This window comes from Canis lupus, chromosome 33 (genome assembly GCF_048164855.1).
Source record: "Canis lupus baileyi chromosome 33, mCanLup2.hap1, whole genome shotgun sequence".
Taxonomy (NCBI): Eukaryota; Metazoa; Chordata; class Mammalia; order Carnivora; family Canidae; genus Canis; species Canis lupus.
The window spans coordinates 2,802,532-2,828,360 of record NC_132870.1 but is presented as its reverse complement, the minus strand read 5'-3'; the positions used below and the strand labels follow the sequence as shown (position 1 = coordinate 2,828,360).

The 25,829-nt window shown below is 41.1% G+C and overlaps 1 protein-coding gene across 1 annotated transcript in view; it reads right to left on the bottom strand.

Annotated features, from left to right (window-relative positions):
* FRAS1 (Fraser extracellular matrix complex subunit 1) overlaps positions 1 to 25,829 on the bottom strand; it is a 435,467-nt gene that overhangs the window by 208,347 nt on the left and 201,291 nt on the right. Inside the window, exons 15-18 of the mRNA XM_072810116.1 lie at positions 19,306 to 19,449; positions 14,663 to 14,803; positions 12,935 to 13,075; positions 11,319 to 11,495 (exon numbers count right to left, since the gene is read on the bottom strand). Of these exons, the coding sequence (XP_072666217.1) occupies positions 11,319 to 11,495; positions 12,935 to 13,075; positions 14,663 to 14,803; positions 19,306 to 19,449 (603 nt within the window). The remainder of the gene's footprint in view (positions 1 to 11,318; positions 11,496 to 12,934; positions 13,076 to 14,662; positions 14,804 to 19,305; positions 19,450 to 25,829) is intronic.

Genomic DNA, 25,829 nt, shown 5'->3' with positions numbered 1-25,829 from the left:
TGAATTATATAAAACAAGGAAGCAAAGAGGACAAGCAAGTTGAAAGACTGATGGGCTAAGAATCCTACAAGAAAGTCCCTCTGTCATCCACTAGATCTTAGATGCCATGGCAAACTTCAGAACTGCTGTCATTAGAAATGTTTAATAACCAAATGGATAATGAGCCTATTAGTTGCTAAGTGGCACAGAGGGAAAATGATATACTGGGTGACCACACTGTCAAAGTATTTTTTTCCTCTACAATGCTCTATTTCTGTAAGTATAGGCATTTGCATCTTTAAAACAATCTCATGAAATTTCAATTCGGTGCCGGTTTGAGAAATGCCTACACTATTTCAGTGACTTTAACGAGGCTCTATCATTCTATGGAAGCTGCTTTCATAGCAGGAGCTCTGGTTTGAAGTCTAAGATCCTTCAAGGAAGACTAACTCCATTACAGGGCATATACGGAAAAGATTTCAAAGAAGTTCTATGAATAATTTCCCCATGTATAATACTGCATCTTTAGAGAATGGCTTTCCAGTTGATGGCTAAGTATATTTCTGAAAAAGCGTAACAGAGCAGCTTAAGCATTAAAAAGTGTTGGCATTAAAAGTGTTCTTAGATGATTGTAAAGTCTAATCAACTTGACTCCAATAAAAATTTTACTTAAAATAATTAAAACATCAATTTTTGTTCTATTCTATTCTACTCTTACTCTATTCTATCCTGTCCCCTGTTTAAATTTCAAACAGAGTGCCCAGGTGCCTCAGTCAGTTAGGCATTTGCCTTCCACTCGGGTCATGATCCCAGGGTTCTGGGACTGAGTCCCACATAGAGCTCCATGCTCAGTAGGAAGTCTTCTTCTCCCTCTGCCCCTCCCCCCCACTCATTCTCTCTGTCTCTCATAAATAAATAAAATCTTAAGAAAAATAAATTTCAGACAACAAACACTACTACTTTTTTCAATGATATAAAAAGTGGTCCAGCATCTCTACTTTCATATCATATAAAATTTTCTGACTTTTCAAATCAAAAACAATTTTTGAAGTAGACTTCTCTTGAATTATGATGTAAATATCAAAAATCCTCTAGGAGGGAAGCCCGGGTGGCTCAGCGGTTTAGCGCCGCCTTCTGCCCAGGGCCTAATCCTGGGGACCCAGGATCGAGTCCCATGTCAGGCTCCCTGCATGGAGCCTGCTTCTCCCTCTGCTTGTGTCTCTGCCTCTCTTTCTCTCTAGGTCTCTCATGAATAAATAAATAAAAGCTTAAAAAAAATCCTCTAGGAAATACAGTAGGAGTACTGTGATAAGGGATGAAAATTGAAATAAGTCAAATGCAATCAATCTCCCCCTTTCCCTCACCCTCCTTTTCCTCTTCTCTTTCTCTTGCTTTTTTTCTTTTTAATAAGCTGAACATTTACGAGTAAGAATCACATCTTTTCCATATCTGTGATTCCTGTAGTACCTAACAGAGTCATATCATAATTTCTCAGTCAATGAATTTCTGCCAATTCAATGGGTGAATCTGTAGGTAGGTGGGCCAGTGGGTGGATAGGTGGAATGTGGCAACACTCCTCCAATTTCTTTGATCATTTTCTTTCAGCCTCTCTCTGTTGATGTCAGGAATATTGGAGCTTCCCAAAACTGCACCCTTTGCCCTTTCTCTTCTCACTCTTGGCAAACTTATCCATAGCTTTAACTCAGCCATGCTGGTGAGTCCGAAATTTATGTGTACAGCTATGGCCTTTACTCTGAACTCCAACCACACAAATCTAACTGCCTAGGGGATATCTCTATTTGGTGTTTCAATGGTATCTCATCCTCCTCATTTCCCAAATACTACTCATTATCCACTTCCAAGTTCAGCCCATATTGACTTAATGCAAATTATGGCATCATATTCCTCCTGTCCCAAATTGCATTTATTGTCTACCTCTAGCCCCACATCCTACCCACTGCCTCATCTTTTTTTTGTATTCCCTGCCTTACTTGGTAGTCACACGATTTACCAAGACACTCACGCTGAAAATCTTGGACGTTTACTTTCCTATCACCACAACCCATCCAAGACATGGTGATTTTTACTTCCTAATTCTCTGTCAAATCTATCCCAACTTAACCATCTTCATGACCCCTTAGACCTTAAATATCACTCATGATGTAGATTAGTGCAGCAGCTGCCCAACCAGCTCTACTTTTTCTCCCCATTTACCTGCTGCACAGGTAAGGGATTGATTTTTATAAGATGCAAATTGACCAGATTATTCCCCTACTTAAAAACTTCTAATAGTTCTCCAATACCAACACTGTCAACTCTAAACTCCTTAGTGTAGCACATAAAGCACTTCATGACATGGTTCACCCGCATTTGTCCAGTATCATTCCCATAATTTACCACTTTGGGCTTTATACTGCAGGAATACCAAATGCATTGGACTTCTCCAAATACAGCATGCCTTTGCACCTGCTGTTTCCTTGACTTGAAGTGCCCTCTCCCATCTTCTGCCCTGGTGAATTGCAATTAACCTTTCAATAGACTGATGATGTAGTTTTCTCTGCGGATCTTTTCTCATACTCTCTCCCCCCAGACAGAATCAGTCTCCTCTGTTCTCTCTGGGGGATAGAAAGATGAAAAAGATTAAGACCATGCTTTAAGGAAAGCATGATCAAAAAAAAAAAAAAAAAAAGGAAAGCCTGATCAAGTATGGGAGGTTGACATGTGAACCAGGAATTAAAAGAACATGAGGCAACTTGTACCTTGTGCCTACTGTCATCTTGCTCTTGGGGAGCAAGAATTTCCTGACACCTCAAGGTCCTTCTAGCTGGCCTCAGAATCAAACTGACATGAGACAGATTAACAAGAGAAAATCAGATTTAATAGTATATGTATGGTGAATCCATACAGACATGGAAATTCCAAAGACAGGCAAAATGAGGAATATACATCATTCTAAACTGAGGAGGGGTTAGGGGCCTGAGACTTCAAAGGGAAGGCATGCAATCCTCAGGAGGATGAAAGAGAATGTTAGGTAAACAAATGTTTGCTGGGCCATTCAGAGACAATCGGACATACAGAAGACTTTGATCAAACAGACCTTGTAGACCTCCCTGTCTACCATACCCAAATTATATCATGAGAGCTATGCTGATAGCTCTCTTCCTTCTCCATATAAATTCTTTTTAGGCAGTGGTGGGGAAGGTAAAGAGCTTTTCCTGAATCTTCTGGGTTTTGAGTGCTTTTTAACTCAAAATAATCTTTATGCCAAAGCGGCCATGTTGGAACAGCGGGCCCTCGGCCCCTACAATAGCATATGTCATGTTCTTCTTATTCCTGGTTCAGATGTCAACCTCCCATACTTGATCATGCTTTCCTTAGGGTATGGTCTTTATCTTTCTCATCTTTCTCTCCCCAAAGCTGAGCACAGTCATTTTGTAAAAACAAGAAGGGAAAAGTGAAGAATATTGAACACTACCAAAAAGCATGTATTTGCATAGCTTATGTCAGCACTCTGGGGACTACATTAAAGAGTGTTGCTTAATATAGATGCCATGTATTTTATTCAATTAATGCAAGGGGATCCCAATTTCATAAATGCTCTTAAGCTAAGCAGGCAGACTCCTGCCCATTTATTTCTTTAATTAAAACTCTGCCTTGCGGCCTTTGGTGAATCTTAGCAACAGCTAAATTGACCAAAATACCCACGATATACTTTTTCTTCTGATTCACCGAAAGCAAGTTAATTAACTGACCAAAATAATTGGTGAACTTCCTATTTAGAGAGAGGAAAAAATGGTGTTCCAGCCCAAGACGGTGATATGGGAGGCCCCTGAGCTTACTTCCTACCACAGATACAACAAATCTACAGCTACACATAGAACACTTCCCTCTGCAAGAAATCCAGAAAGTAGTTAACCGGTTGAGGGACTCCTACACATGGGGCAAATGAGAACAAAACCTATATGGAAACAGGTAAGGAAGGCTGGGACACTCTTGCCATGCCCACCCCCACCCCCAGGACCATAAACAGGAAGAAACTCCCAGCTTCTCCCTGAGGAATGAAGGGTTTAGAGTCAACATGAGATGCCCCAACTTTTAAGAGTCCATGGAGGGATGGGTCCCTAGCTCTGAAAGCCAAAGGGGCTTGCATCCACAAAATCTGTAAGACTATAGAAAGTAAAGAAACATTTCATTCATTCATTCATTCATTCATTTATGAGAGATAGAGAGAGCAGGAGCAGGGAGAAGAGGAAGAAACAGGCTCCCCTTGAACAGGGAGCCCCATGTAGGGCTCAATCCCAGGGCCCCGGGATCATGACCAGAGCCAAAGGCAGACACTTAACTGATGAAGCCACTCAGGCACCCCTAAAGAAACATTTCTTAATGGACTCACAAGGACAGGTGGTGGTTATTCCCACCGTCCCCCAGACAACGGCAGTCAGAAATGCCCATTCTCCCTCTCTTTCCCTGAAAGAGACCTATTTGTATATCTTAAAAACTGCCAACTAAGGGTGAGGTTTCTAATTTAACACACACATAGAGGCCCACATCCTGTGATCCTCTTTGGAGACCTGGGCAGTGGACACGATATCCGTGCTCTACCTCTGCCCTGCTCCCAGTCACTAGTGTCTTCCTGCAAAGATCTGATGCACATGTCTGGCACACCCTTGACAGCCTGGCTCTGGTAAGTCAGTGAGGTTTGAGTTCACTGGTTCAGTGGGACTGTATTAAACAAAGAAACAGTTCTTAACCGGCTGGCTGTCACTCCCAGGCTCAGTGCAGAGGGAGCACACAGAAATACCATCTCCCAGTGTTCTCTTGAAAGAGGTATATTTGCATGTTGTAAAAGCTGTTACTTGAGGCTCCAGTTTCAATCAGCCAGCATCTTCCGTGCTGGCTGAGGTCCTCCCCTTTGGGACACTGACAAGTCTCAGGACACCCTCAACTACTGGGGGCCACTAAGAACAAAGAAGGTGGCACAGACAATCACAAACGGTTCGAAAAACACTCAACCGCTAGAGCTGGTGGAACAATAAATGTTCAGAGAAAAAACTGCTAGTTGCCAGGCAGGAAATGGATAAAAGTAGTCAAACTATGTAAACTCCCATATATAAGTCTGGGGATGTAATAATGGACAGCATGGTGACTATGGTTAACAATATTGTATATTTGAAAGTTACTAAGTGATCATTTCCCAGTATATACATATTGAATCATTATGTTGTACACCTTAAACTAACACAATGTTATATGTCAATTCTATCTCAGCAAAACTAGAAGAAAAAAAAAATTTTTAATTGATACCAAACCTGTATTGACTCTGTGTAGTTTTGCCCCCTGCAGCAAAACCCAGCCTAGAGAGGCAATACTGTCTTTAAGACTGAAAAAGAAGGCCTGGAAAAATTCAGTTGCTAAAATTTACCTGATGTTTACCTGATTATTATAAGTATAATGAGTAGGATGTCACTGCAGGAAGGGGAGCCACTGTGATGTTTATTACCTCTGCGTTCTTTAAAGCAGTGTATCTACTGAACATACAATGTCAAAAGACATGTTAAGTAAAATTCATTATTGCAGCATAAAGTTCACTTTTAAAAATTTATAATTCCCTCAAAATTAGATCATCTTGACCTCTCTTGCTGAACTGTGTGGGAATGGAAAGTATCCACCATTCATTTGCCACAGAATCGGGGCAATTACCTGGCTAATCTAATCATCCTGACCATGTTCAGATCCGGTCCTGGTCACCGCTGCCAAGTTGTTGACATGGTGCATTACTAATTGAGATGGCCTGGCCTGAAATTCAATTGTAAAGCTCTAGTGTGAAATGAAGTACAAGAGATCCAGGCTTGGAAAGAAGGAAATATTTCCTGAGCAACTATGTCCTGTATTAAAGCTAGGATCCTCGGTTGCTAAATCATTCGTTAGTTGATTCTTTTTAAGCCTTACATTCTTCATCTGCAAAATGAAAGTAAATGTAAACTTATAGAATTTTTTTTAAAGATTTTATTTATTTATTTGAGAGAGAGAGAGAGAGCACACATGAGCGGGGTGGGCAGAGGGGGAAAGAGAGAAGCAGACTCCTTGGGGAGCAGGGAGGCCCAATGCAGGACTCAATCCCAGGACGCAGAGATCATGACCTGAGCCAAAGGCAGATGCTTAACTAACTAAGCCACCCAGGTGCCCCAAACTTACTGAATTTCTAACAAAATTCTTGGTTATAAGAAAGTTATAAACTATTAAGTGAAACATATATATACACACAGATGTGTGTATAAACAACTGTAAAAATCTATGCCAAAAGATTAAAAGGGGTTATCTCAAGATTGAAGGGTTATAGGTAGGATTTACAGATAAAGGATACCTAGTTAAATTTGAATTTCAGATAAACGTTGAATAGCATTTTAGAATACCTCAGGCAATATTTGGGATATATTTACACTAAAAAATTCCTTTTTTAATCTGTTAAATATTTTTATTTCTTAATTCTACATTTTTATTCACTAAATCTGGGTAGTCTAGTAGTAGATGTTTTTGTTTTCTTATTTTTCTTACCTATGTTTTTTAAAGTCTCTGTAATATGTACTATGCATGCAAAGAGAAGAAATAAAAATTGAAATTTTTTTAAACTGTTTTAGTTAGAAGCATAACAATGATAAAATAATATATACTTGCCCTTTTTAATGAGAGGCTTTGCTTACTCACATACAGTCCTTGGACCAGGAGCATCAGCCTTACCTGGAAGCATGCTATATATGCAGAAACTCAGACCTCATCCTACATCTACTAAATCTGAATCCACATTTTAACAAGATTCCCAAGAGATGCCTATGAAAAGCTCTGTTCTACAGAGACCTCAACTAAAATTTAAGGCTACAAAGTAGTTGAATCCTTTAAAAGAAAAAAACAACACTTCAAAAGCAGTGTAAAGAGAATCTGAAATGACTGAGTGACCTGACCTGATCCTAGGAACATTCTCAGGAAAGAAAAGAGGCCTCCCAGTGACAAGAGCTCCAGGTCCTTGGTCTTGTCTATCCACCTTGGGCTGCCAGGTATAGCCTCATGGGCTGCACAGTCACTAAATGACTCCAGGAGCCACCCCTCATAGGAATTACCATGAGAATGGTACCCTGGAATTGTATAAGATAGCAGCCCCCTACCCAGCTCCACCCTGGAGACTTCAGATAGATTCATGAACTTAGGGAGGCCTGGAAAACTAGTGGAGGGGGAGATGAATAAAAAAGTAAGGGATTAAAAAAAAAAAAAAAGTAAGGCATAGAATGCCTGAGTGGCTCAGTGGTTGAGCATCTGCCCTTGGCTCAGGGCATGATCCCAGGATCCTGGGATCGAGTCCCACATCGGGCTCCTTGCATGGAGCCTGCTTCTCCCTCTGCCTGTGTTTCTGCCTCTCTCTGTGTCTCTCATGAATGAATGGATAAAATCTTAAAAAAAAGAAAAAAAAAGTAAGGGGATACCTTTTTGATGTTTGGAGGTTTTGAAGGGATTGAATTTTTATTATTTGTTCAAAAGAGTTGATGGGTATTTCCTGTTTTTTGTTGTTGTTGTTGTTGTTATTGTTATTTCAATAAACTAGACTCTATCAATGCTAACACAATCAGTTAAATAGGTGAGGTGAACTCTGGATCACATTACTAAAATTCTTTTAGTTAACACTAAATGTTAAAATTGGATAAACATGCACAGTTTTGGTTGACTACTGAAAATGCCTCCACATGGTCTTTCACAATTAGTAACAGACTCTTTTGTACCAACACTTCTAGGCACAGTTTGCAAACATAGAGGCCATGTGGGGGGGGGGGGGAGTGTAATGTCAGAGCTCTGTCTTCTGAAGTACCCACTCTCACTTTTGAGAATGAGCCAAAAATCACAGGACAAATACATGCCCATGCCCACCCACCCCCTCACCAGAGCACCTTCTGTTTTGGAGTCCGCCTTAGCCCAACTTTTTTTTCTTCCTCATTATCCTGCGGTGGGCTTCAGAACACAGACCACTAGCCACATACATACCATGGGTTTTGTTGCTGCTGTTGTTTTTCATTTATTTATTATCTGTTTCCCTCACTAGAATATAAATTCCACGAGGGTAGGAATTTTGTCTGACTCATTCATGAGTGTACCCCCAGCCCCTAGAAAATGCCCAGCACTGATTGAACACTCAATAGACACTTGTAGGAGGAATGAATAAAAACAGGCTGCCCTCCAGCTACTAATAAACAATGTCCTCTTTGGTCCCTGTTTGTTAATTTTATATTTTTTCCTTCCTTCAATCATAGACGTGGATGTTAGTCAAATAGCTTGAGTATTTTTGTTTCATCTTCCACTAGATAATTCTTGGGATTGTCATGTGGCTCTGAGTTGAAACTTTAATGATAACTTCTGACACCACTTTAGACTCTTAAGTAAATTGCTTCTTCCTGTAATGCATCTGGTTTCTTGCTTTCATTAGCTACAGTAATATTCTAATCGCTCTGTACTGCAGTCTCACAGAGTGGAAGAGGGAGAGTTCTAGAAAACAGTTGTTTTTCTCTTCTTTATAGAAAAGCACTTGAGATCAAATGTGCTTTAAAAGAAACCCTCAATGGTACAGCCACAAAAAAAAAAAAAAAAAAAAAGACCTTCAACCTTTTTAAATGTTCTGCAAGGAAGCAAGGGTATTTCTAGGAACATGTGAGAAGGAGAGCCCAATGCAGTCTCATAGGGCTCCCAAGCCTGATTACATAGACAACACTTCGGCAGAATCGAAAATGGAACAGATTGTGGGAAAGGAGAAAGGTTTCTAGAGATATGAGATGAGTGACAGGAAACACATCCATCAACACACTTAATACTCAGATAGGCTTGGAAACAACTGGTGGCTGCATTCAGTTTCCCAACAGAATCTTGGGCAACTCAATTAACCTTTTCTGCCACATTCTCATCACTTATGAATTGAGTATAGCAATCTACATATCAGAGACTGCATAAGGATTTATTTATTTCTTTTGAAGATTTTATTTATTTATTCATGAGAGACACAGAAAGAGAGAGAGAGAGAGAGGCAGAGACACAGACAGAGGGAGAAGCAGGCTCCATGCAAGGAGCCTGATGTGGGACTCGATCCTGCATCCCAGGATCACACCCTGAGCGAAAGGCACTTGCTCAACCACAGAGCCACACAGGCGACCCTGCACAAGGATTTAGTAATAAATGTGAGTAGATAGCTATATAGTGTGATACCTAATAATATTACGTGAACTAGCATAAAATCATGAGACCACAAGGGACTCCAGAGGTCAATCTAGACCTTTCATATGGGACCACAATTAAACCATTCCACAAGAATTAGACTCTAATCCTCTTTAAAAGGTGTCTCTTATGAAGAAGGGATTCCCAGAAAACTCCCCTCTGTTGAGGATGCTTCCTTAAATTTAAGATGTTCCAATCCTGTGGTATTAGTATGTTGTGCTTTTTGCCTCATCAGTGCCCATAACACAATAACAACATGGTTTAGAGCATGGACACAGAAGTCAGGCAGACTTGGATTCTACTGGACTCTACTCTGTGCTGGATACATGACTTTGAACAAGCTATAGCCTTAATTTCCTGAAGCCTCCACTTCTCTTCTAAAACAGCTGTCCCACTCACCCCGTAAGGTTGGTACCAGAGTTAAGTGAAAAACAAGTGAGATACTTCTCCTAGTGACTGGCTCATGGTGTGTACCAAATCAACAGTAATATTATTTTCTGGCTGAATAACTCTGTTCACTCTAATTTTTATTTGTAACTTAATTTTATAAGTGTTAATCATTTTTGTTTCTCTTTTCTGATCCATCCTTGAATTCCCTATTTTTCATTTTTAATATAGTGTTCAAAATGCCTGGAAGAGGCTAATTATGCTGAGTAGCCTGCGAAGATTTCTTCTTGATTTCTCCCAGGATCAGAGGGAAAGGCTGTGTGGTGTGTGCCTTGGGAAGGCACTGGGACTCTTAGCGACAAAGATTCCTGTATTTCAGAATTAGTTTGGAAACAGAGCCATGAGAGTTTAAGGGACCACAGAGAGTATAGGCAATGCATATGTGGGTGGAAACCACCAGTGTATCTGGAAGAGTAAAGACTCTTCTTCTAATTTCTAGGCACTGTGTAACTTCCCCGGAGCATGGTACAAATCAGGGAGCAGGGGATTACCTCTATAATGTTCCTGAACACTTGAGTATTTGGACTGAGATTTCTAACAATTGAGTACGGGGCTTCACCATTTACCAAGAACTTTCACACTCCTAACCTCCTTTGATCCTGGCAAAAAGTCTATATGAAAGATAATTATCCCTATTTTAATGCTGTGAATGCAAAGGCTCAGAAAGCTTAAGTGTCTGGCCTGGGATCTCTGTATTCCAAATCTGCATGCTTCCTACTATGCCATATGACTCACTGTGTCAAAATCTTTTAACTTAATCTTGATATCTGTCATTTCCATGTGAGAGTATATTCCAACATAAAATTGGATATTGCAGGATACAAAATTGAATCTGCAGCATGCTTACAGTTACATTGTAAAAATAAAACCTCAAAGCTATGCATAGGAAAAGATTTGGATATATTACAGCAAAATGGTAAAGGCAAATACCAAAGTAGTAGAATGTGATAGATGGTGGGCAGATTATCTTCCTACTTTTTCTACAAAGTTTCCTTTAATGAACATATGTTACATTCATAATGAAATATGTAAGTATTTCATCTTTTAAAGTAGCTTGAGAGTCAAAAAAATTCAACCAACAGCAAGGCAACCTCTTATAGGAACAGAGAGGGGCTTCCCTTACCTCCCTCCAAATTATATATATCTCCCCTTTATCTCCTCAATCGTAGATGACCCGCTATTGAGTCAAATTATTCAGGATGGTATCAATTCTCTGTAGATGATATGCAAAGGCAATCCCAAGAATGAACTTCTAAATTTTGACAGAAGTCCAGATTTTACCCTGAAGGGACCAATTCATATTCATTCAGGGTAGCAAATTAGAAGAAATAATAAATGGAATTCTACAATGAGCTCTGGGTCTTTCTTAGCTACTCACACTGTGTCTGAAATACTTCCCGTCAGGAACTTCTTAGAATGTAACTTTGGGGACAGTGGAGTAAGTGGAACCAGCTCTCTAAGATTATCTATTATTCACCAAGGGAAGGAGAATATCAGTAGGGGCCACTGCTTGGCATGTCCATCTTCTGCGCCATCTGCAAGCATCCTGGAACAATTCTTACATGAAAACAAAGGCTTTTTCTTGCCTCATCTCTCAAGAGCAAAGCCCAGAAGGTACCTTAAATCCTCAAATCCTGCTTGCTCACCTTCACACAGCCCGGTGTTCTCCAAGTAAAACTGGGCTCTACACTGGGGCAGACACTCGCCAGAGGTGATGTTCGCCCCAGAGAGATGTTCAACTTGCAGTCCTTCATCAGGCTTCCTACACTGGGCACAGTGAGAGGGCTCTGGACCCACACAAGTGAGGCAAGAAGAATGACAGGCTGCCAATAAGAACAAAATGCAGAAAACAATCCAAGGGTCATATTACATGTTACAGCCAAGGGGTGTCCCTAATTAAATCTAAACCACTTAGAAGAGTTTGCCAAATACATCTGATCAGAAAATTGCTTTCTAGTGTTCTATACATAGTACAGGGTGATAATATTTGTGAGAGGAACAGTGAGGGTGATACTAACTAGTCACACATCTCTCAGGTTTTATAAGGGCTGTCAAGCTAGAGCATGAAAAAACCCAGCAAACTGGACAATATTGGCTTGGTTCTCCAGATACCCATTTACTGAATGGTGTTTTAATATCATGGCCACAGTTTTTATTGAAGACTTTAAGAAGCATCCACACAAAGGCCATCACTATGTTTTTTGCAAAGATAGTCATTGCACTATTGTCCATTATGTCATCCATCACCCACCATATCGGCATCCAGGCAACAAAGTCATCCTAGAATTTATGTGAGGAAAGGCTGCTTTTCTAGACAAGGAAGAGCCCCACTTTGGAGGAACAACAAGAATTTGACAATCCGTCACAGTGTCTTGTTTTCCTTGGCTACTGGTTGAAATCAGAGCCAGAGTACTAGAAGTATCTCATGCCCACATTTTGATATAATTAACTCTTTACAAGAGCTCTTTGATATAACTAGCTTTGATACAATTAACTCTAAGAGAGTGCAAGAGAGTGCTTTAAAAGATTTTCTCAATTTTCTTTTTCAGAATATTTATTTCAGCTGCCCTGTGATATATACATACATATATGTATTTAAAATTAAAAATATAAAAATATACGTATATATGTGAAATATATAACAATTTATGCATATATAATATATATAAAGATATATACATTCTTATAATTATTCTCAAACTCTTTTCCAAGGTGCCCTACATATAAATACATGTAAATTAATTTCACCTAATTATATTGTTTGCTCCCAATGTTCTAGTTTCACAAGAAAATGATCCTGCCCTCCCAATGAGCCCAAAGCCCTTTTGGCAAACAGCTATTTAAGAGTTTCCATTTCCTTCAGCCCAGAGGCATTGCTACTAACTCCGTTTGCTTGGCTATAACATTAACAAAAAAAAGTTCTTCAGGGAAATACAAAATAAAGACCAAGAGAAATATTAGCAATGCTAGGAGAACAGGGAAAAAGAGGAAGTAAGAGTTTGGTTTTGTCTTAATGTACGGTAAGGAAAATGGCAATCCTCTCAAAGATGGCCAGAAAATTAATCGTTAATTTTGGCGTGTCATCACAAATATCCCAATGTGATTTTTTTCAGATTATCCCCTGGCAATGAAAAAGAAAAGAACATAATGCATGCATAGCCATATAAGATACACTATAGGGAAAAGTGCACTGAAAAGGAACTCAAAACATTGTCCTTGTGACAGAAACGTCTCTTAAGAATGATAGTGACACCAACAGTACCTTTGCAGACCCCATGGTCAGGGTAGAAGCCCTCTCCACAGCTGGAAAGGCAGTGGCCTTGGCGCAAAGCCTGGGGCTGGATGCAGGCTGTGCAGTGTGAGCCCGTGGGTCCAGAGCAGCTGGCACATGAATTATGACAAACTGAGGGAGAGAGTGAGAGGGACACCATGGAACCCAAATGATTAGAGACCCTACTCTCGGCTGGGCTCCTTATGTGCCAGGAAGCCCCTCCTATATCACTCTCAATCCCATTCAGCTATCACACCAAATCAAGGGGAAAGATGTTTTAGGAGGTCGCATCACACCCATAACTGTCCACAGTGACCCTTTACCCATCTTTTATACATGTTCTATTATTAACTACCCTTTATTTAGTGTTTCTATTTCTCCACTATTAAGTGGTGTATACACTTTGCTGCATTTAATCTTCATAGCAATGATGAGGTTTTGCAGATGACAAAACTGACGTCTTAGGAACTTTTTTAAAATTCACCCAAGATCACAGAGCTAATCAGTAGCAAAAATGAGAGTTAGCCCTCAGTCTGTCTGAACCTAAAACGCCCTACCTGAATGGGTAAGAGTGAAAAGTTTATGCATCTGAGTGCTGGAAGCACCAGAATTTTGGCTGGCTTGTCCACTAATTTATCTATCTCCTTAGCCACGTCAGGGTCTCACCAGGCCTAGGTTCCTTGGCATATGCACTGTGAGGCTGGACTGAATGATCATTTAAGATACTTCTAGGTCTGACATTGTAGGATTTTAAGTAAGAATTACATTAAACAATCTTTACATATGACAGTGTCAGACCAGCATCTCTGCTGCTTTAGTCCTGGGTGATAACAGTGGGACATCTCTGATTCTGATTTACAGATGGTACCATGGCCTGTCTGAGGAGACAGGGTTGAGATACTAGAAGACTGCAGAGAACAATGAGCAAGAGCTGGGAGAGGGGAGTGTGGAAATGGAACGAGACCCTTGGGGGCAGGATGTTGTGGAATTGGGTGAGTAAAGAGGTTGGCAGACAAGAGGGAGATTGATACGGCTGTGGGACAGATCTAAGTATTCCGCCACTAACCCACACTATAGGTGTAAGTGAGAATATGCATGTTTCTTTTGGAGGAGACGGGTAACTAGGTATCCCAGGCAGCAGTAAGGTCCCCTAGTTGTCTGTAAGGAAAGACACAAGTGTATACAAGAAGAAATTTATAAACTCTCAAATAAGAATGTTTCACAGTTAAAGTCGTATAAATCTGAAAGAAACTATATAAATAGCACATAAGACCAAATTTTCAATAGATACAGACTTTGGCTTTACAAGCTCAAATATGATTTATTTTTTATTTCATTTTTGTGATATGTTGTTGCCCATATATGCCACCTAAGAAATGATTCTGTTATATCTACAACCTAAGTTAGTTATGGTTTATGAGTACACAAGGACTACATGAGGATCTTAAAGATGTTCTTTGGTCTGAAAAGGATCAACTGATCTCTAATGATGATTGATACGCATACCACTTTACTTAATCACTTAAGTCCCATAGCATCCACCCACTCCCACACCAAATACATGCAGGTTCCATAATGAAAAAGCCATTCCTTTTCATTTGTCATTTTCCCATCATAGATACAAATTCCCAAGTGAGTAGCAGATGGTGCCAAGTGTTGTCAAGAATGTTAAACCCTTCTTGATGATGACGATGATGACAATGATTACCCATGTCTTACCTTTGCATCTGCCAGTGGCCTCAGCATAGTAACCACCAGGGCATTCAGCAATGCATTTCCCATCATGCAATACTGTCTTCTCAGCACAGGTAAGACACCTGGGACTATTGGGACCACAACTCTTACAGGATTGGTCACAAGCTAAGGGGGAGGAAATCCACCAGAGAAAGTCAGTAATGAGCAAAGGGAGGAGAGAAGTCTGTTCTTTACAAAGTTCACAGTTGGTATCAACATGATAATCACATTCTCTGGCTGCTCAGCTGAGTTCTGTTTCCTTGATTCCAACATTTCAAAGTACTCTGTGCTTTGTTTTCACAGTGAAGGAAAAACAGATAATTATTCATTGAGCCAAACATAACTAATACTCTGAGGCACACCCACCGGTGTATCCAATTTAATATGTGATTTAAAGTCAAAATAGGCTTGGAGGTAGGGACACCAGTCCAATAAAGCTGAAAATATTCTCAAACTCATTAATAATCATAAAATGCAAATAAAACAGGATGTCCCAGTATTTCTATTAACCAGAAAAAAAATCTGAAGCTTGGTAATTCCAAATGGCGGAAGGATGTGGAGATGAGACAAGAGTCACACTTGAGAGTATAGATGCTATTAATCAAATAAAGAACATGGACAGTTAAGAAACTGACAGTTCTGCTCCCAGATTACCCATCTCAGGGAAACTTCCACGCAGGTTCACGAAAGGATGTGTTTGAGGCTCTAGGGACATCATGGGGATGGAGGGAAGTGGGGAGTCTGTCATGAACAGTGGATGGGTGAGCTATGGAGGATGCAGCCCAGGAAGTACTAGGCAGCAGCGAGAAGTAAAAGGCTAGATGACATAGCAACACAGGGGACTCTTAAAACAATGCTGAGCGAAAAAAAAAAAAGAATAATACAAACTCTATAACGCAATTTTTTAAAGATTTTATTTATTCACAACAGAGAGAGAGAGAGAGAGAGAGAGAGAGGCAGAGAGACACAGGCAGAGGGAGAAGCAGGCTCCATGCAGGAAGCCTGACATGGGACTCAATCCCGGGTCTCCAGGATCACACCCTGGACTGAAGGCGGCACTAAACCGCTGAGTCACCTGGGCTGCCCAACACAATATTATTTAAGAAAAAAAAAAAAGATGTATACACTCAAAAGAATAGTCATTTTACATGAGCCCATAAAAACAAAAAGATCTAAAAAATTAAAACAGGGGTGCCTGGGTCATTTAGTCGGTTGAATGTCTGACTCTTGGCTTTAGCTCAGGTCAGGATCTCAGGGTGGTGAGATCGAGCCTGGTGTCAGGCTCCACGCTCAGCACACGGTCTGCTTAAGATTGTCTCCTCCCCCTCACAGATGAGGGCATCTATGGGTGAAGCAGTTATTTAAAAGGAGGGATTGCATGCATGCATGCCCTCTCTCTAAATAAATAAATTAAATATTTATAAAAAATTAAAGAGTTCCCTTGGCAAGGAAGGAAAATGAGTATAAAATTAAGGAAAAAGAGAAGAAAAGAGAGGAGGAAGGGAGACAGAATGCTAACATAAACCTCTAAACTTAATTTGATTTATTATGTTAGCTAGAGTTAGAAAAGCCCTTCATAACAGCACAAATACTTAAAAGACTAAAGAATGAGGAGGTTTTTCTCCTTTGAATTTCCCCAACCTTTATATCTAACATTTATAAAATTCAAAGCATGAACCACCAATGAACTTGGTTGCTGTAAATTTTTTTCAGCCAGGGCATCCCACTGTGTAAAACAGGTTGTGCTGGATTTTTCTCAGCACTTGACTCTGAGATTTCTATAGATATGGGCTGCTCAGTTATAAATTATTAAACCAATACCGGCTGGTCTTTATCTTGAATAGCACTAAATTGAACTGGAAATAACTCAGCATTATCAGCATCAGACATTTTAATTAACATTCTGATACCAATCAGGGACTTGGTTCACTGATGTTTTAGAAAATATTTATACTAACACTTCTGAAGGAATCTGATACAAACTTAGAGAACTCTTAAGAATTTTATAAAAAGTGTGAACTGCAGTGTTTATCAAAAGCCTGTGGGTCAATGTCAATGGTATCACAAAGTCTTGCATCATGCTAAGCACACAGCAGGAGGTCATTAATTACTTGCTGATCAATTGATTCCCTGGCTGACTGTCAGCAATGGCCCATCCTCCTATCCGGAAGATTTTTTTTTTTTTTTCTGATGCTTTGTTTCAAAATGTATATAGATAGTATTTCAGATGTATACGCTTTCCCTAAGCACCTGTGCAGTAGTCTTCTTCTTTTTTTTTTTTTTTAAAGATTTTATTTATTTATTCATGATAGTCACACAGAGAGAGACAGAGAGGCAGAGACACAGGCAGAGGGAGAAGCAGGCTCCATGCAGGGAGCCCGACGTGGGATTCGATCCCAGGTCTCCAGGATCGCGCCCCGGGCCAAAGGCAGGCGCCAAACCGCTGTGCCACCCAGGGATCCCTTCTTTTTTAATTCATCCAGTCAGCAAGGAGCTCTGGCTTTCTTCATCCAACCTCTTAGCCCAAGTAGATTTCCACCCCTCACCTCAAGGCTCACACTAATCCCTCATTTTTTAAAATCCCTCCTTTTAAATAACCACTTCCCGAGCAAAAGTTGCTTTCTCAATCCAGATATACCATCTCAGTAGCAGATCAGGGTCACCAGCCCTCATCAGTGATAGCAGCCACCTTCCTTGCGTACTTACAGGCTACATGCCTTCAGATTAGTGCAAACTTGACATCTGCTGACCTTTAGAGAACACATTTGGCTTAATTGAGGAGGAAAGTGATGCTGGCAGAAAAAGATTAAAATACAGCAGCCTGGCCTTTCTTATTCTCTCCTGCATCCACACAAAAGCCACCTGTGACTTGTTCACATCAAGTGAAATTTTTCACACCAGTGAGCTGATGGATCTCTGCACAGCTTTAAGCAAGCAGCTCCCAGGGACTATCTCTCTTCTCCAAGACAAGTGGATGTGTCAAGTCCCAAAGATCATCTCATTTTTGCTGTTGCTCTGCTCAGTAAACAAAACAAAGACAATAACTCAAGAAAGTTCTATGGGCTGCACATTTTTATTGATTTAGTGGATTTTGTTATATATAAAAAAAGTCATCACGGCCTTTCTATAGGTATGACCATCACAGTAAACTCAATTCAAACCCATTCACTCTCAGGTGCCTACCTGTGGCTGAGCCAAAGGGCAGTAGCTGATCCAAAGGCTCACAGGAAGACAGGGAGAAAGGGGCAGAAGAGGATCAAGGTAGAGGAGAGGGAGAAGGGAGGGAGAAGTAGCAGAGGTGCATAGAGAGGTATCTCATTATAGCCAGTAGAACAGTTAGGAGGCAGGTAAGAAGATCTAAAGCCAGAAGATGAAGGCTTGAATCCCAACTCTGCCCCTTAGTAGCTATGTGACCTTAAGCAAGCTTCTTAACCTTTGTCTCATCTGAAAAATGAGGATGATAATAGTAATTGCGTCCTGCAACTGTTGTGAGGAATAGACACCAAACACAGCACTTACACGGTGCCAGGTACTGTGCTAAATGCCTGCCTGTATCAGCTCAGGCCTCCCAACAGCTTTCTGAGCTGGGTGTGTGTTCAAGTCCCGCTGCTACTGGGACAAATCACCATGAACTCAGTGGCTTAAAACAACACAAATTTATTATGTTAGAGGTCAGAAATCCTAAAGTCAAGGCATCAGCAGGGCTGCATTCCTTCTGGAAGCCCTAAGGGCAAATCTATTTCTTCGTCTCTTCCCCAATTCTAGAGGCTGCCTACATGCTCACTGCCCCTTCTTGGCATCACCCTGACTCCTGCTTCTGTCTCAAATCTCCTTTTCAGACTCCCACCCTCCCTTCTAGAAGGACCCTTGTGGTTACACTGGCCCACCCAGATAATCCAGGATAGTCACCCCCATCTCAGGATCCTTAACTTAATTACTCCTACAGAGTCCCTTCTGCTGTCTAAGGAAGTGTATTCACAAATTCTGGCTATTAGCACGTAGACAGCCTGCAGGGCCATCATTCTGTCTACCACAGTGGCTACTATTACTCCTGTCCTACAAAAGGGAAACTAAAACATGACAGATTATGTAACTTGCCCAAGTTACTTTCCTGCCTCAGTGGGTTAATGCTTATAAAGCACTTGGAAGGAAGCACTACACTGGGTTAACTCTTGCCACCATGCCGTGGACGTTAAAGATAGAATACACGGTAACAGCTTCAGCTTTAAGTCAGTGACACCAACACGAAGGTAGGTCAGCCACTGGCTGGTCTAGGAGCATCTTTGTCTCCATGCATATTCGGAAGGCAGTCTGGCATGGATGTAGAGTTTGGAACTTAGAAGAAGGAAGCTCAGCTCTCCTTACAGCTGTGAGTCTGGAGCAAGCAGCCCGAGTGTCACAGGGTGAGGCTAGAATGAACACCCTAACCTAAAAAGCTCTTGTGAAGTGGGGGTGTGAAAGGCGATCCTACCAGTTGGAAAAAAGTGTTTTATAAACTACTGAAACACTATCAATGTTAGCAGTCATTTGCGTATTTGTTGAGTAAAAGAAATGTTATAGGATTTGAATAAAACCAGGGATGCTGGAAGAAAAAAAAGATGCTCTGGTATACAAAGCCAGGCACTTACCACTGCAGATCCCCTGCTTGTTGTAGAACCCGACGCCACAGCTGCTCTCGCAGCTGCCCTCCCTCAGCACTTGGAGGGGGTCTCTGCAGCCCATGCAGTGCTTTGCTGTCGGACCCCAGCAGGCAGTACAGGACTCATGGCAGACTGCAGGCAAACAGCAAAATCAGTGAATAATCTACAGTGGAAAGGACTGGTTGCAATTTTTCTTCCAAAAAGATTTAGAATTCATAAGGAGGCTATTGGAGCCTTCGTTCCTAAATCTCTATGCACATATATATACTGCAGGAGAACACCCCCCCCCCCCACTAAAAATAATATTTTTGTTGGCCAGAAGTACAACTTCAGTCAATTACTGCAAGGAGACTTTGCAACAAGAAATCAGAGGCTTTGAGTAATGGGAATCACAGGAAAGGGAACTATAATTTTCTAGACAAAGATGCCCTGTCTAATGAAATCAGATGGCTTTCTATCACCTTGCCAATGAAGTATTGACTGGATTGCTGCTCCTATGTCCAACATCATGAAGAATCAGGATGCCATGTACTCTCAGCTTTGATTGGACCTTGAAAGACCTGGTACTGCTTGATTTCTACTGCTCTCTCCCCACTTTCCATCCCTGTCTTCTCTGTCTATCCCACCCCTTTCCCCTGCCCTCTTGTCCTCCCTCAGTACCCTTCTAGTCCTCCCCTCCCCCAGTCTCTGGTTCCCCCGACACTAGCTTCTGCTCTCCACATGTACCTCGAGGTACCTTTCTCTCACAACTTAACTTCCTAGCCATACATTGTTCCTAAACCGCAGCTGTTCTCAAAATGTCCTCCTCTTCCAGCATTTGATTTTACTATTCATGCTTGCTTTTCACCTTGACATGTCTGTAAAAAGAGGCCTATTCTGAGTCAATGAGTATATTAAAATTTGGTTGACTATCTGATGGCTAACCCCAACCTATACTTCTGTTAACACATCCTAATTTTCAAAATATTTGCTTCACAGAAGAGCAGAGCCTGTGTTTTTTTAAATTTTTTTTAATTTTTATTTATTTATGATAGTCACACAGAGAGAGAGAGAGAGAGAGAGGGGCAGAGACACAGGCAGAGGGAGAAGCAGGCTCCATGCACCGGGAGCCCGACGTGGGATTCGATCCCGGGTCTCCAGGATCACGCCCTGGGCCAAAGGCAGGCGCTAAACCGCTGCACCACCCAGGTTTCCCAGCACAGCCTGTTTTGCAAAGCTATTCATTCTGACCAAAACTGGTAGGGAAAAACCCTCCACTGATTGGAAGAGACTTGGGAACTGTATACCTAAGTAATTTAATTAGGTATCCTTACAGAATCAGAAAAGGGTACCTGCATTATGAATCTCAAGATCTAATCCTCTCCTTGCAGCTCGAAACCACACAGGAAAGCCTTAATTTCAAACAACTTTTCTCCCCCAACAAACTCAGAGATAATTACAAATTCTGTTAAATGCCATGAGGCACCTGGGTGACTCAGTCAGTTACATGTCTGACTCTCGATATCAGCTCAGATCGTGATCTGAGATCTCAGGGTTGTGAGATCGAACCTCATGTCAGGTGTGGCACTGGGCGAGGAGCCTGCTTAAGATTCCCTCTCTCCCTCTCCTTCTGCCCCTCTTCCCCCTTAAGAAATGTTAAGAAGGGCTCTTCGATAAAGAGAGTGGTGGGGGTGAAAGGAACCAACTTTAGGTGGATCTAAAGGATGAGAAGTTGTAAGCCCTGGGAGAGCCAGAAAAGAGCACCAATGAAGTCCTTTAGAAGGAAAGGAGCTCAGGGGTTCAAGGAACTGAAGGCAACCCCTGTGGTTGAAGCTCGTGGACACAGAGGGACCAGCAAGGCACAGAGGGGCATAGTGAGGAATGATGGGGCACAGTAGCCTGATTGGCTGGAGGGACAGGCAAGGAAGGGCCCAATCAAACTTGACCTTTAAGATCAAGGAAAGAAATTAAGATTTTATCCTAAGTCTAATATGAAATTTCAAAAGGGGTTAAGCAAGATCAACACAAGTCTTGATTTTAAAAGCTCTCTCTGGCTGCTGTGTAGAGAGGTTTTAAGGACTTGCATGTAGGCAGAGAGGCCAGCACGGAGTCCACTGCTCTGGTCCAGGCAAGAGATGACAACAGCAGGTGAAAAACAGAAATGGAGGAAAGTTTACTTGTTTACAATTTGGTTCCCTTGCTAAACTGTAAGCTTCATAAGGGCAGAATCCATTTCCACTTAGTTAACTAACTGCTTGGTACTCTACATTTGGTACTTCATTAATATTTAACACCTTATTTATATTTTATGTGTTACAGGAGATCACTGCTAATATTAGGATAAGCTAATATTAGGATATCATAATTTAAAATGTGGATTAAAGATCCCAGTAACAAATTCTACCTTGAACATACATGAAATCTGTCATTTACTCACTTACTCAGCTACTCTTCACTTACTGACTATAGTCATCATCTAAAGTGTCTACCCCTGGGGACGCCTGGGTGACTCAGTGGTTGAGCGTCTGCCTTTGGCTCAGGGCGTGATCCTGGGGTCGCAGGATCCAGTCCCACATCCATACAGGGAGCCCGTTTCTCCCTCTGCCTGTGTCTCTGCCTCTCTCTCTGTGTGTCTCTCATGCAAATTAATAATATTAATAATAATTAATAAATTAATTAAATTAAAAAAAATAAAGTGTCTATCCATGTTTGTGCCTCTGTCTTACTGACTCAGGAGTTGATTCAAAGCCATTATATATTCAAAAAAAAAAGTCATTACCTAAACAAACAAAAACAAACAAAAAAAACAAATTTCATTCCTAAGAAGGTATATACCAGGCGAATCCATCCAATGTTCAACAGAAACACCTACCACATACAAGGTGCTGTGAGTAGCCTGTGGGGCCTTCCCGGCTAACCACAGATCAGAAGCCTACTGGAGAGAACATTTAAACCACCCATCACTTGAGCTTATTGGTATCATTGCACAAACTACACTGGGGGGCAAGTGCCTGAGAGGATGACGGGAAATAAGACAGCAAGGGCCAGATCACAAATGTCATGGAAGGCCAAGTAGGGCCTTGGACTTCATCTCTAAGAGATTTAGTAAATTTTGCTTCTTAGAGAGTTTACTCTGCAGTGGGGAGAGGATAATACTCTGGCTTCATCTCTGGGAAGCCTGCAAGAAACTGTGCTCCAGGAACTGAAAGGTCTGACACAGGAGAGAGTCTCCAGTAACCCCCTATCTTCTGACCAATCTGATCTGTGCCATACTACTTAAGTATTTTTTTTAACATTTATCCCTAGTGTTGCCAATCAGAACAGGGCCAAAGGATGAGCAGGATACAGGCTACAGGCTTAGGGACAGCATTCAGGCTTGCCACAAACTGAGCTGCTCCTAACATTTCAGCCCTGCCTCTGCTACCTCCCTCAAGCAGGCCGGGTCTACGGAGCAGGCTACCCTAAGCATGCCGTGTGTCTGTTCGTGGGCTCTGGTTGCCCTATGCAGGATTCACCCAGTTGGCAATGTCTCTAGCTCCTTCCATAGCCCTTGTAATCCTGGTTACACTCAAGAGGCTCAAGTCGTCACTACTTTTGGGAAGCTTTGCTAAATTTGTCCAAACAGTCCCTCCTTCCTCTGTGTTCTACAGAAAGTTGTACATACCCTCTTAGACTATTTCTCCTACTGTCCTAATCAATTTGGTTACAGATCAATCCCTTTCAATGGAATATAATATTCTCCAAAACTGGGGCCATGTTTGAATCATCTCAAACCCCCAGTGTCCAGATTGATAATTGGTACAAAGTCAGTATTCATTAAATGTATGTTAAATGAACACACAACAGATTTTTTTTTTTTTTTTTTTTACTGGTTATGAGGGAGTCATTACATCAGTTTCCTTCTACATGGCAACAACTAACCAGGAGGTCATAGTCTGAACATATGGTAACTTAGGGGAGATAAACTTGAGGCTGTAAATTTACCTAATAAATGCTGGTGTCCAAATCGACTTATGACAAATACTTATGCTACATTTATATAGAGTACCAAATGGGAGGCCAGGCCTTCTGTGTTTCAATAGCAAACAAAAGGCATGTTCGATGGTCAGGCAACAAAGCAGACGGGATCTTTATTTCTTCAGTATGGGACTATGCTGAGCTGTCGTTTCTTTTTCTTTTTCTTTTCTTTTTTTATTTTTAACTATCATTTCTTATAATGACATACTCCTACTGTGTTTTGCAATTGATTTCTAATTTCTAACACTGAACATATGCTACTAAAGATGACCTCTTCTTCCAGGCTTATTTTACATGTGGCTTTTATTATACCTGGGTTATTATGAAAAATAGAAGGTCACTCCCTGACTTTTCATCATAATTTCTCTTAGCAATCATTTCAGATCACCCAGGGTTTGAATTGCATATTGTGAAAATGTGGCAATAAATTTTAAAAGAGGGCTAATGAGAGAAAAACATCTTCATATCTTACATGCAGTAGATAATTTATTTAGGAAAGCCCCTGACTTTTCTAAAGCATAGCAAGACATGTGTTGGCTTGCTGAGCAATTCATTTCAAAATGAAAAGGAATGAGTTACTTTTCTTTTGGCAACTCTATTTTGAAACCCTACTTTAAAAATAAGAAACTTCTTTTTGTTACTTGATAATTTTGAAACAAGATTGCCGTAAAAAAAAAAAACAAAAACAAAACAAAACAAAAAAAACCCCTTAACCTGTGCTTCTCTAAGCATAAAATACAATCCCTTTCCAGGATAGTGTTAAAGGCACTTCCTATGGGCCAGTTCTCATTTTTCAGGAAGCCTTCTCAGAGCCTAGGCAGTGGATCCAGATACAATAGCCTCAGCCTGCAGTTCAAAATGCCCCGCAGGAAGAAGGAGACTTAGTCCTTTACCTTTTCCATGGCCTTTTGGAATCGGTTTCCCTGTCATTCCCAGGAAATTGGCACCCTTGATCAGCAGGCCTTTTTAGGTTCATCAGTGAGGCTGCAGTTCAGATTTCCAAACAGCCAAGGGGGTTTTCACTGGCAACTACACAGAAGCAGCCCAAACTGCAGGTACAAGCAGCTACGTCATCCACAAGTCAAATTCCTTCATTCTGGTCCATATTCATTTTGTAGCAATCACTAGCTTCCATTCTCATCACATAAATGACCAGGAAGAACTTGCCAAGTTCTAAACTATTATCAGGAGACAATGGGTACAACACTTCCAATAAGAAGCTCTTGTTGGATGAAAAAAATGTTCTATCTTACACTCAATTTCACTGTTCCTTGCTCTCTCTCTTTTTTTTTTTTTTATAAATTTTTATATATTTATGATAGTCACACAGAGAGAGAGAGAGAGAGGCAGAGACACAGGCAGAGGGAGAAACAGGCTCCATGCACCGGGAGCCCGACGTGGGATGCGATCCCGGGTCTTCAGGATCGCGCCCTGGGCCAAAGGCAGGCGCCAAACTGCTGCACCACCCAGGGATCCCTGTTCCTTGCTCTCTTAATCTGCAAAGTGGGAATAACATTTCTTGCATGTAACTCATGAAGATATGGGGAGATGACATATTTGAGAAAGCAGAGAATGTCATACATGATCCAATGAGTGGCATACCCTGAGAGATCAAGTACATCCTGTCTCGACTGGTGTCAAAGGCAATGTAACTATAAAGAGAGCAGATTAAAGTGCAGCAGAAAACAGAAGAGGAAAGGACGGGAAAGACTATGGGAAAGGTAGGTTCTCTTAGAAAGGACCAAAGGAGAGTCCTTGTTGATTATTCCAGCAGTTACAAGAAGGGACTCCAGACTTTCCCAGGGGTGCTCATACTTTAGAGGCCTTCTCTTGTGTTCTCTACAACACATCAACAAAAGTCCTGCGGAAAGCCACTGAAAATAGCTTGGTAACTGTCTTCAGAGAAGACCAGATGCTGGCCAGATGACTCTCCTTTCCTCCAACACAGCCCCACAGGAGGCCAAGGCTACTTGTCTAAGAAGCACAAATGCCAGACAAGTTTAAGAGGAAAGGAAGTTCATGGGAGTAATCATACTTTTGATCCTTTTACTCTAAACTTCTGTCCTCTCCAGGCTGGGTTTCTGTCTTCAACCTGCCTCCCTGTGCCAACAGAAAACTTGACACCCTGAAATGGGTCTCCATACATTCTGAAAACCCATTTGTACTTGAGTGAGTTCATAACGGAAAAAAAAGCAAACACATTAAAAAAAAAACTCTTTAGCTTCATAAACAGCTAGAGATATGCAAAATAAGCAGGAGAGCAACAGCTGCATGCAATTGGTTATCTGTACATACAGTGACCTGTATGCATCTTAGAAACACTGCTTTGGGAGAAAAAAAGGAGAATGAATGATTCACCAAGATAACAAATAAACCAGACCACTGGATAATGAATGGTTGGTAATGGGGTGGGTTATGCATGTGTGAGGGCAGGGAGCAAACAGGAAACCTCTGTGCCATCCTTTTTACTTTGCTATGAACCTAAACCTGCTCTTTAAAAAATAAAGTGTTTAGAA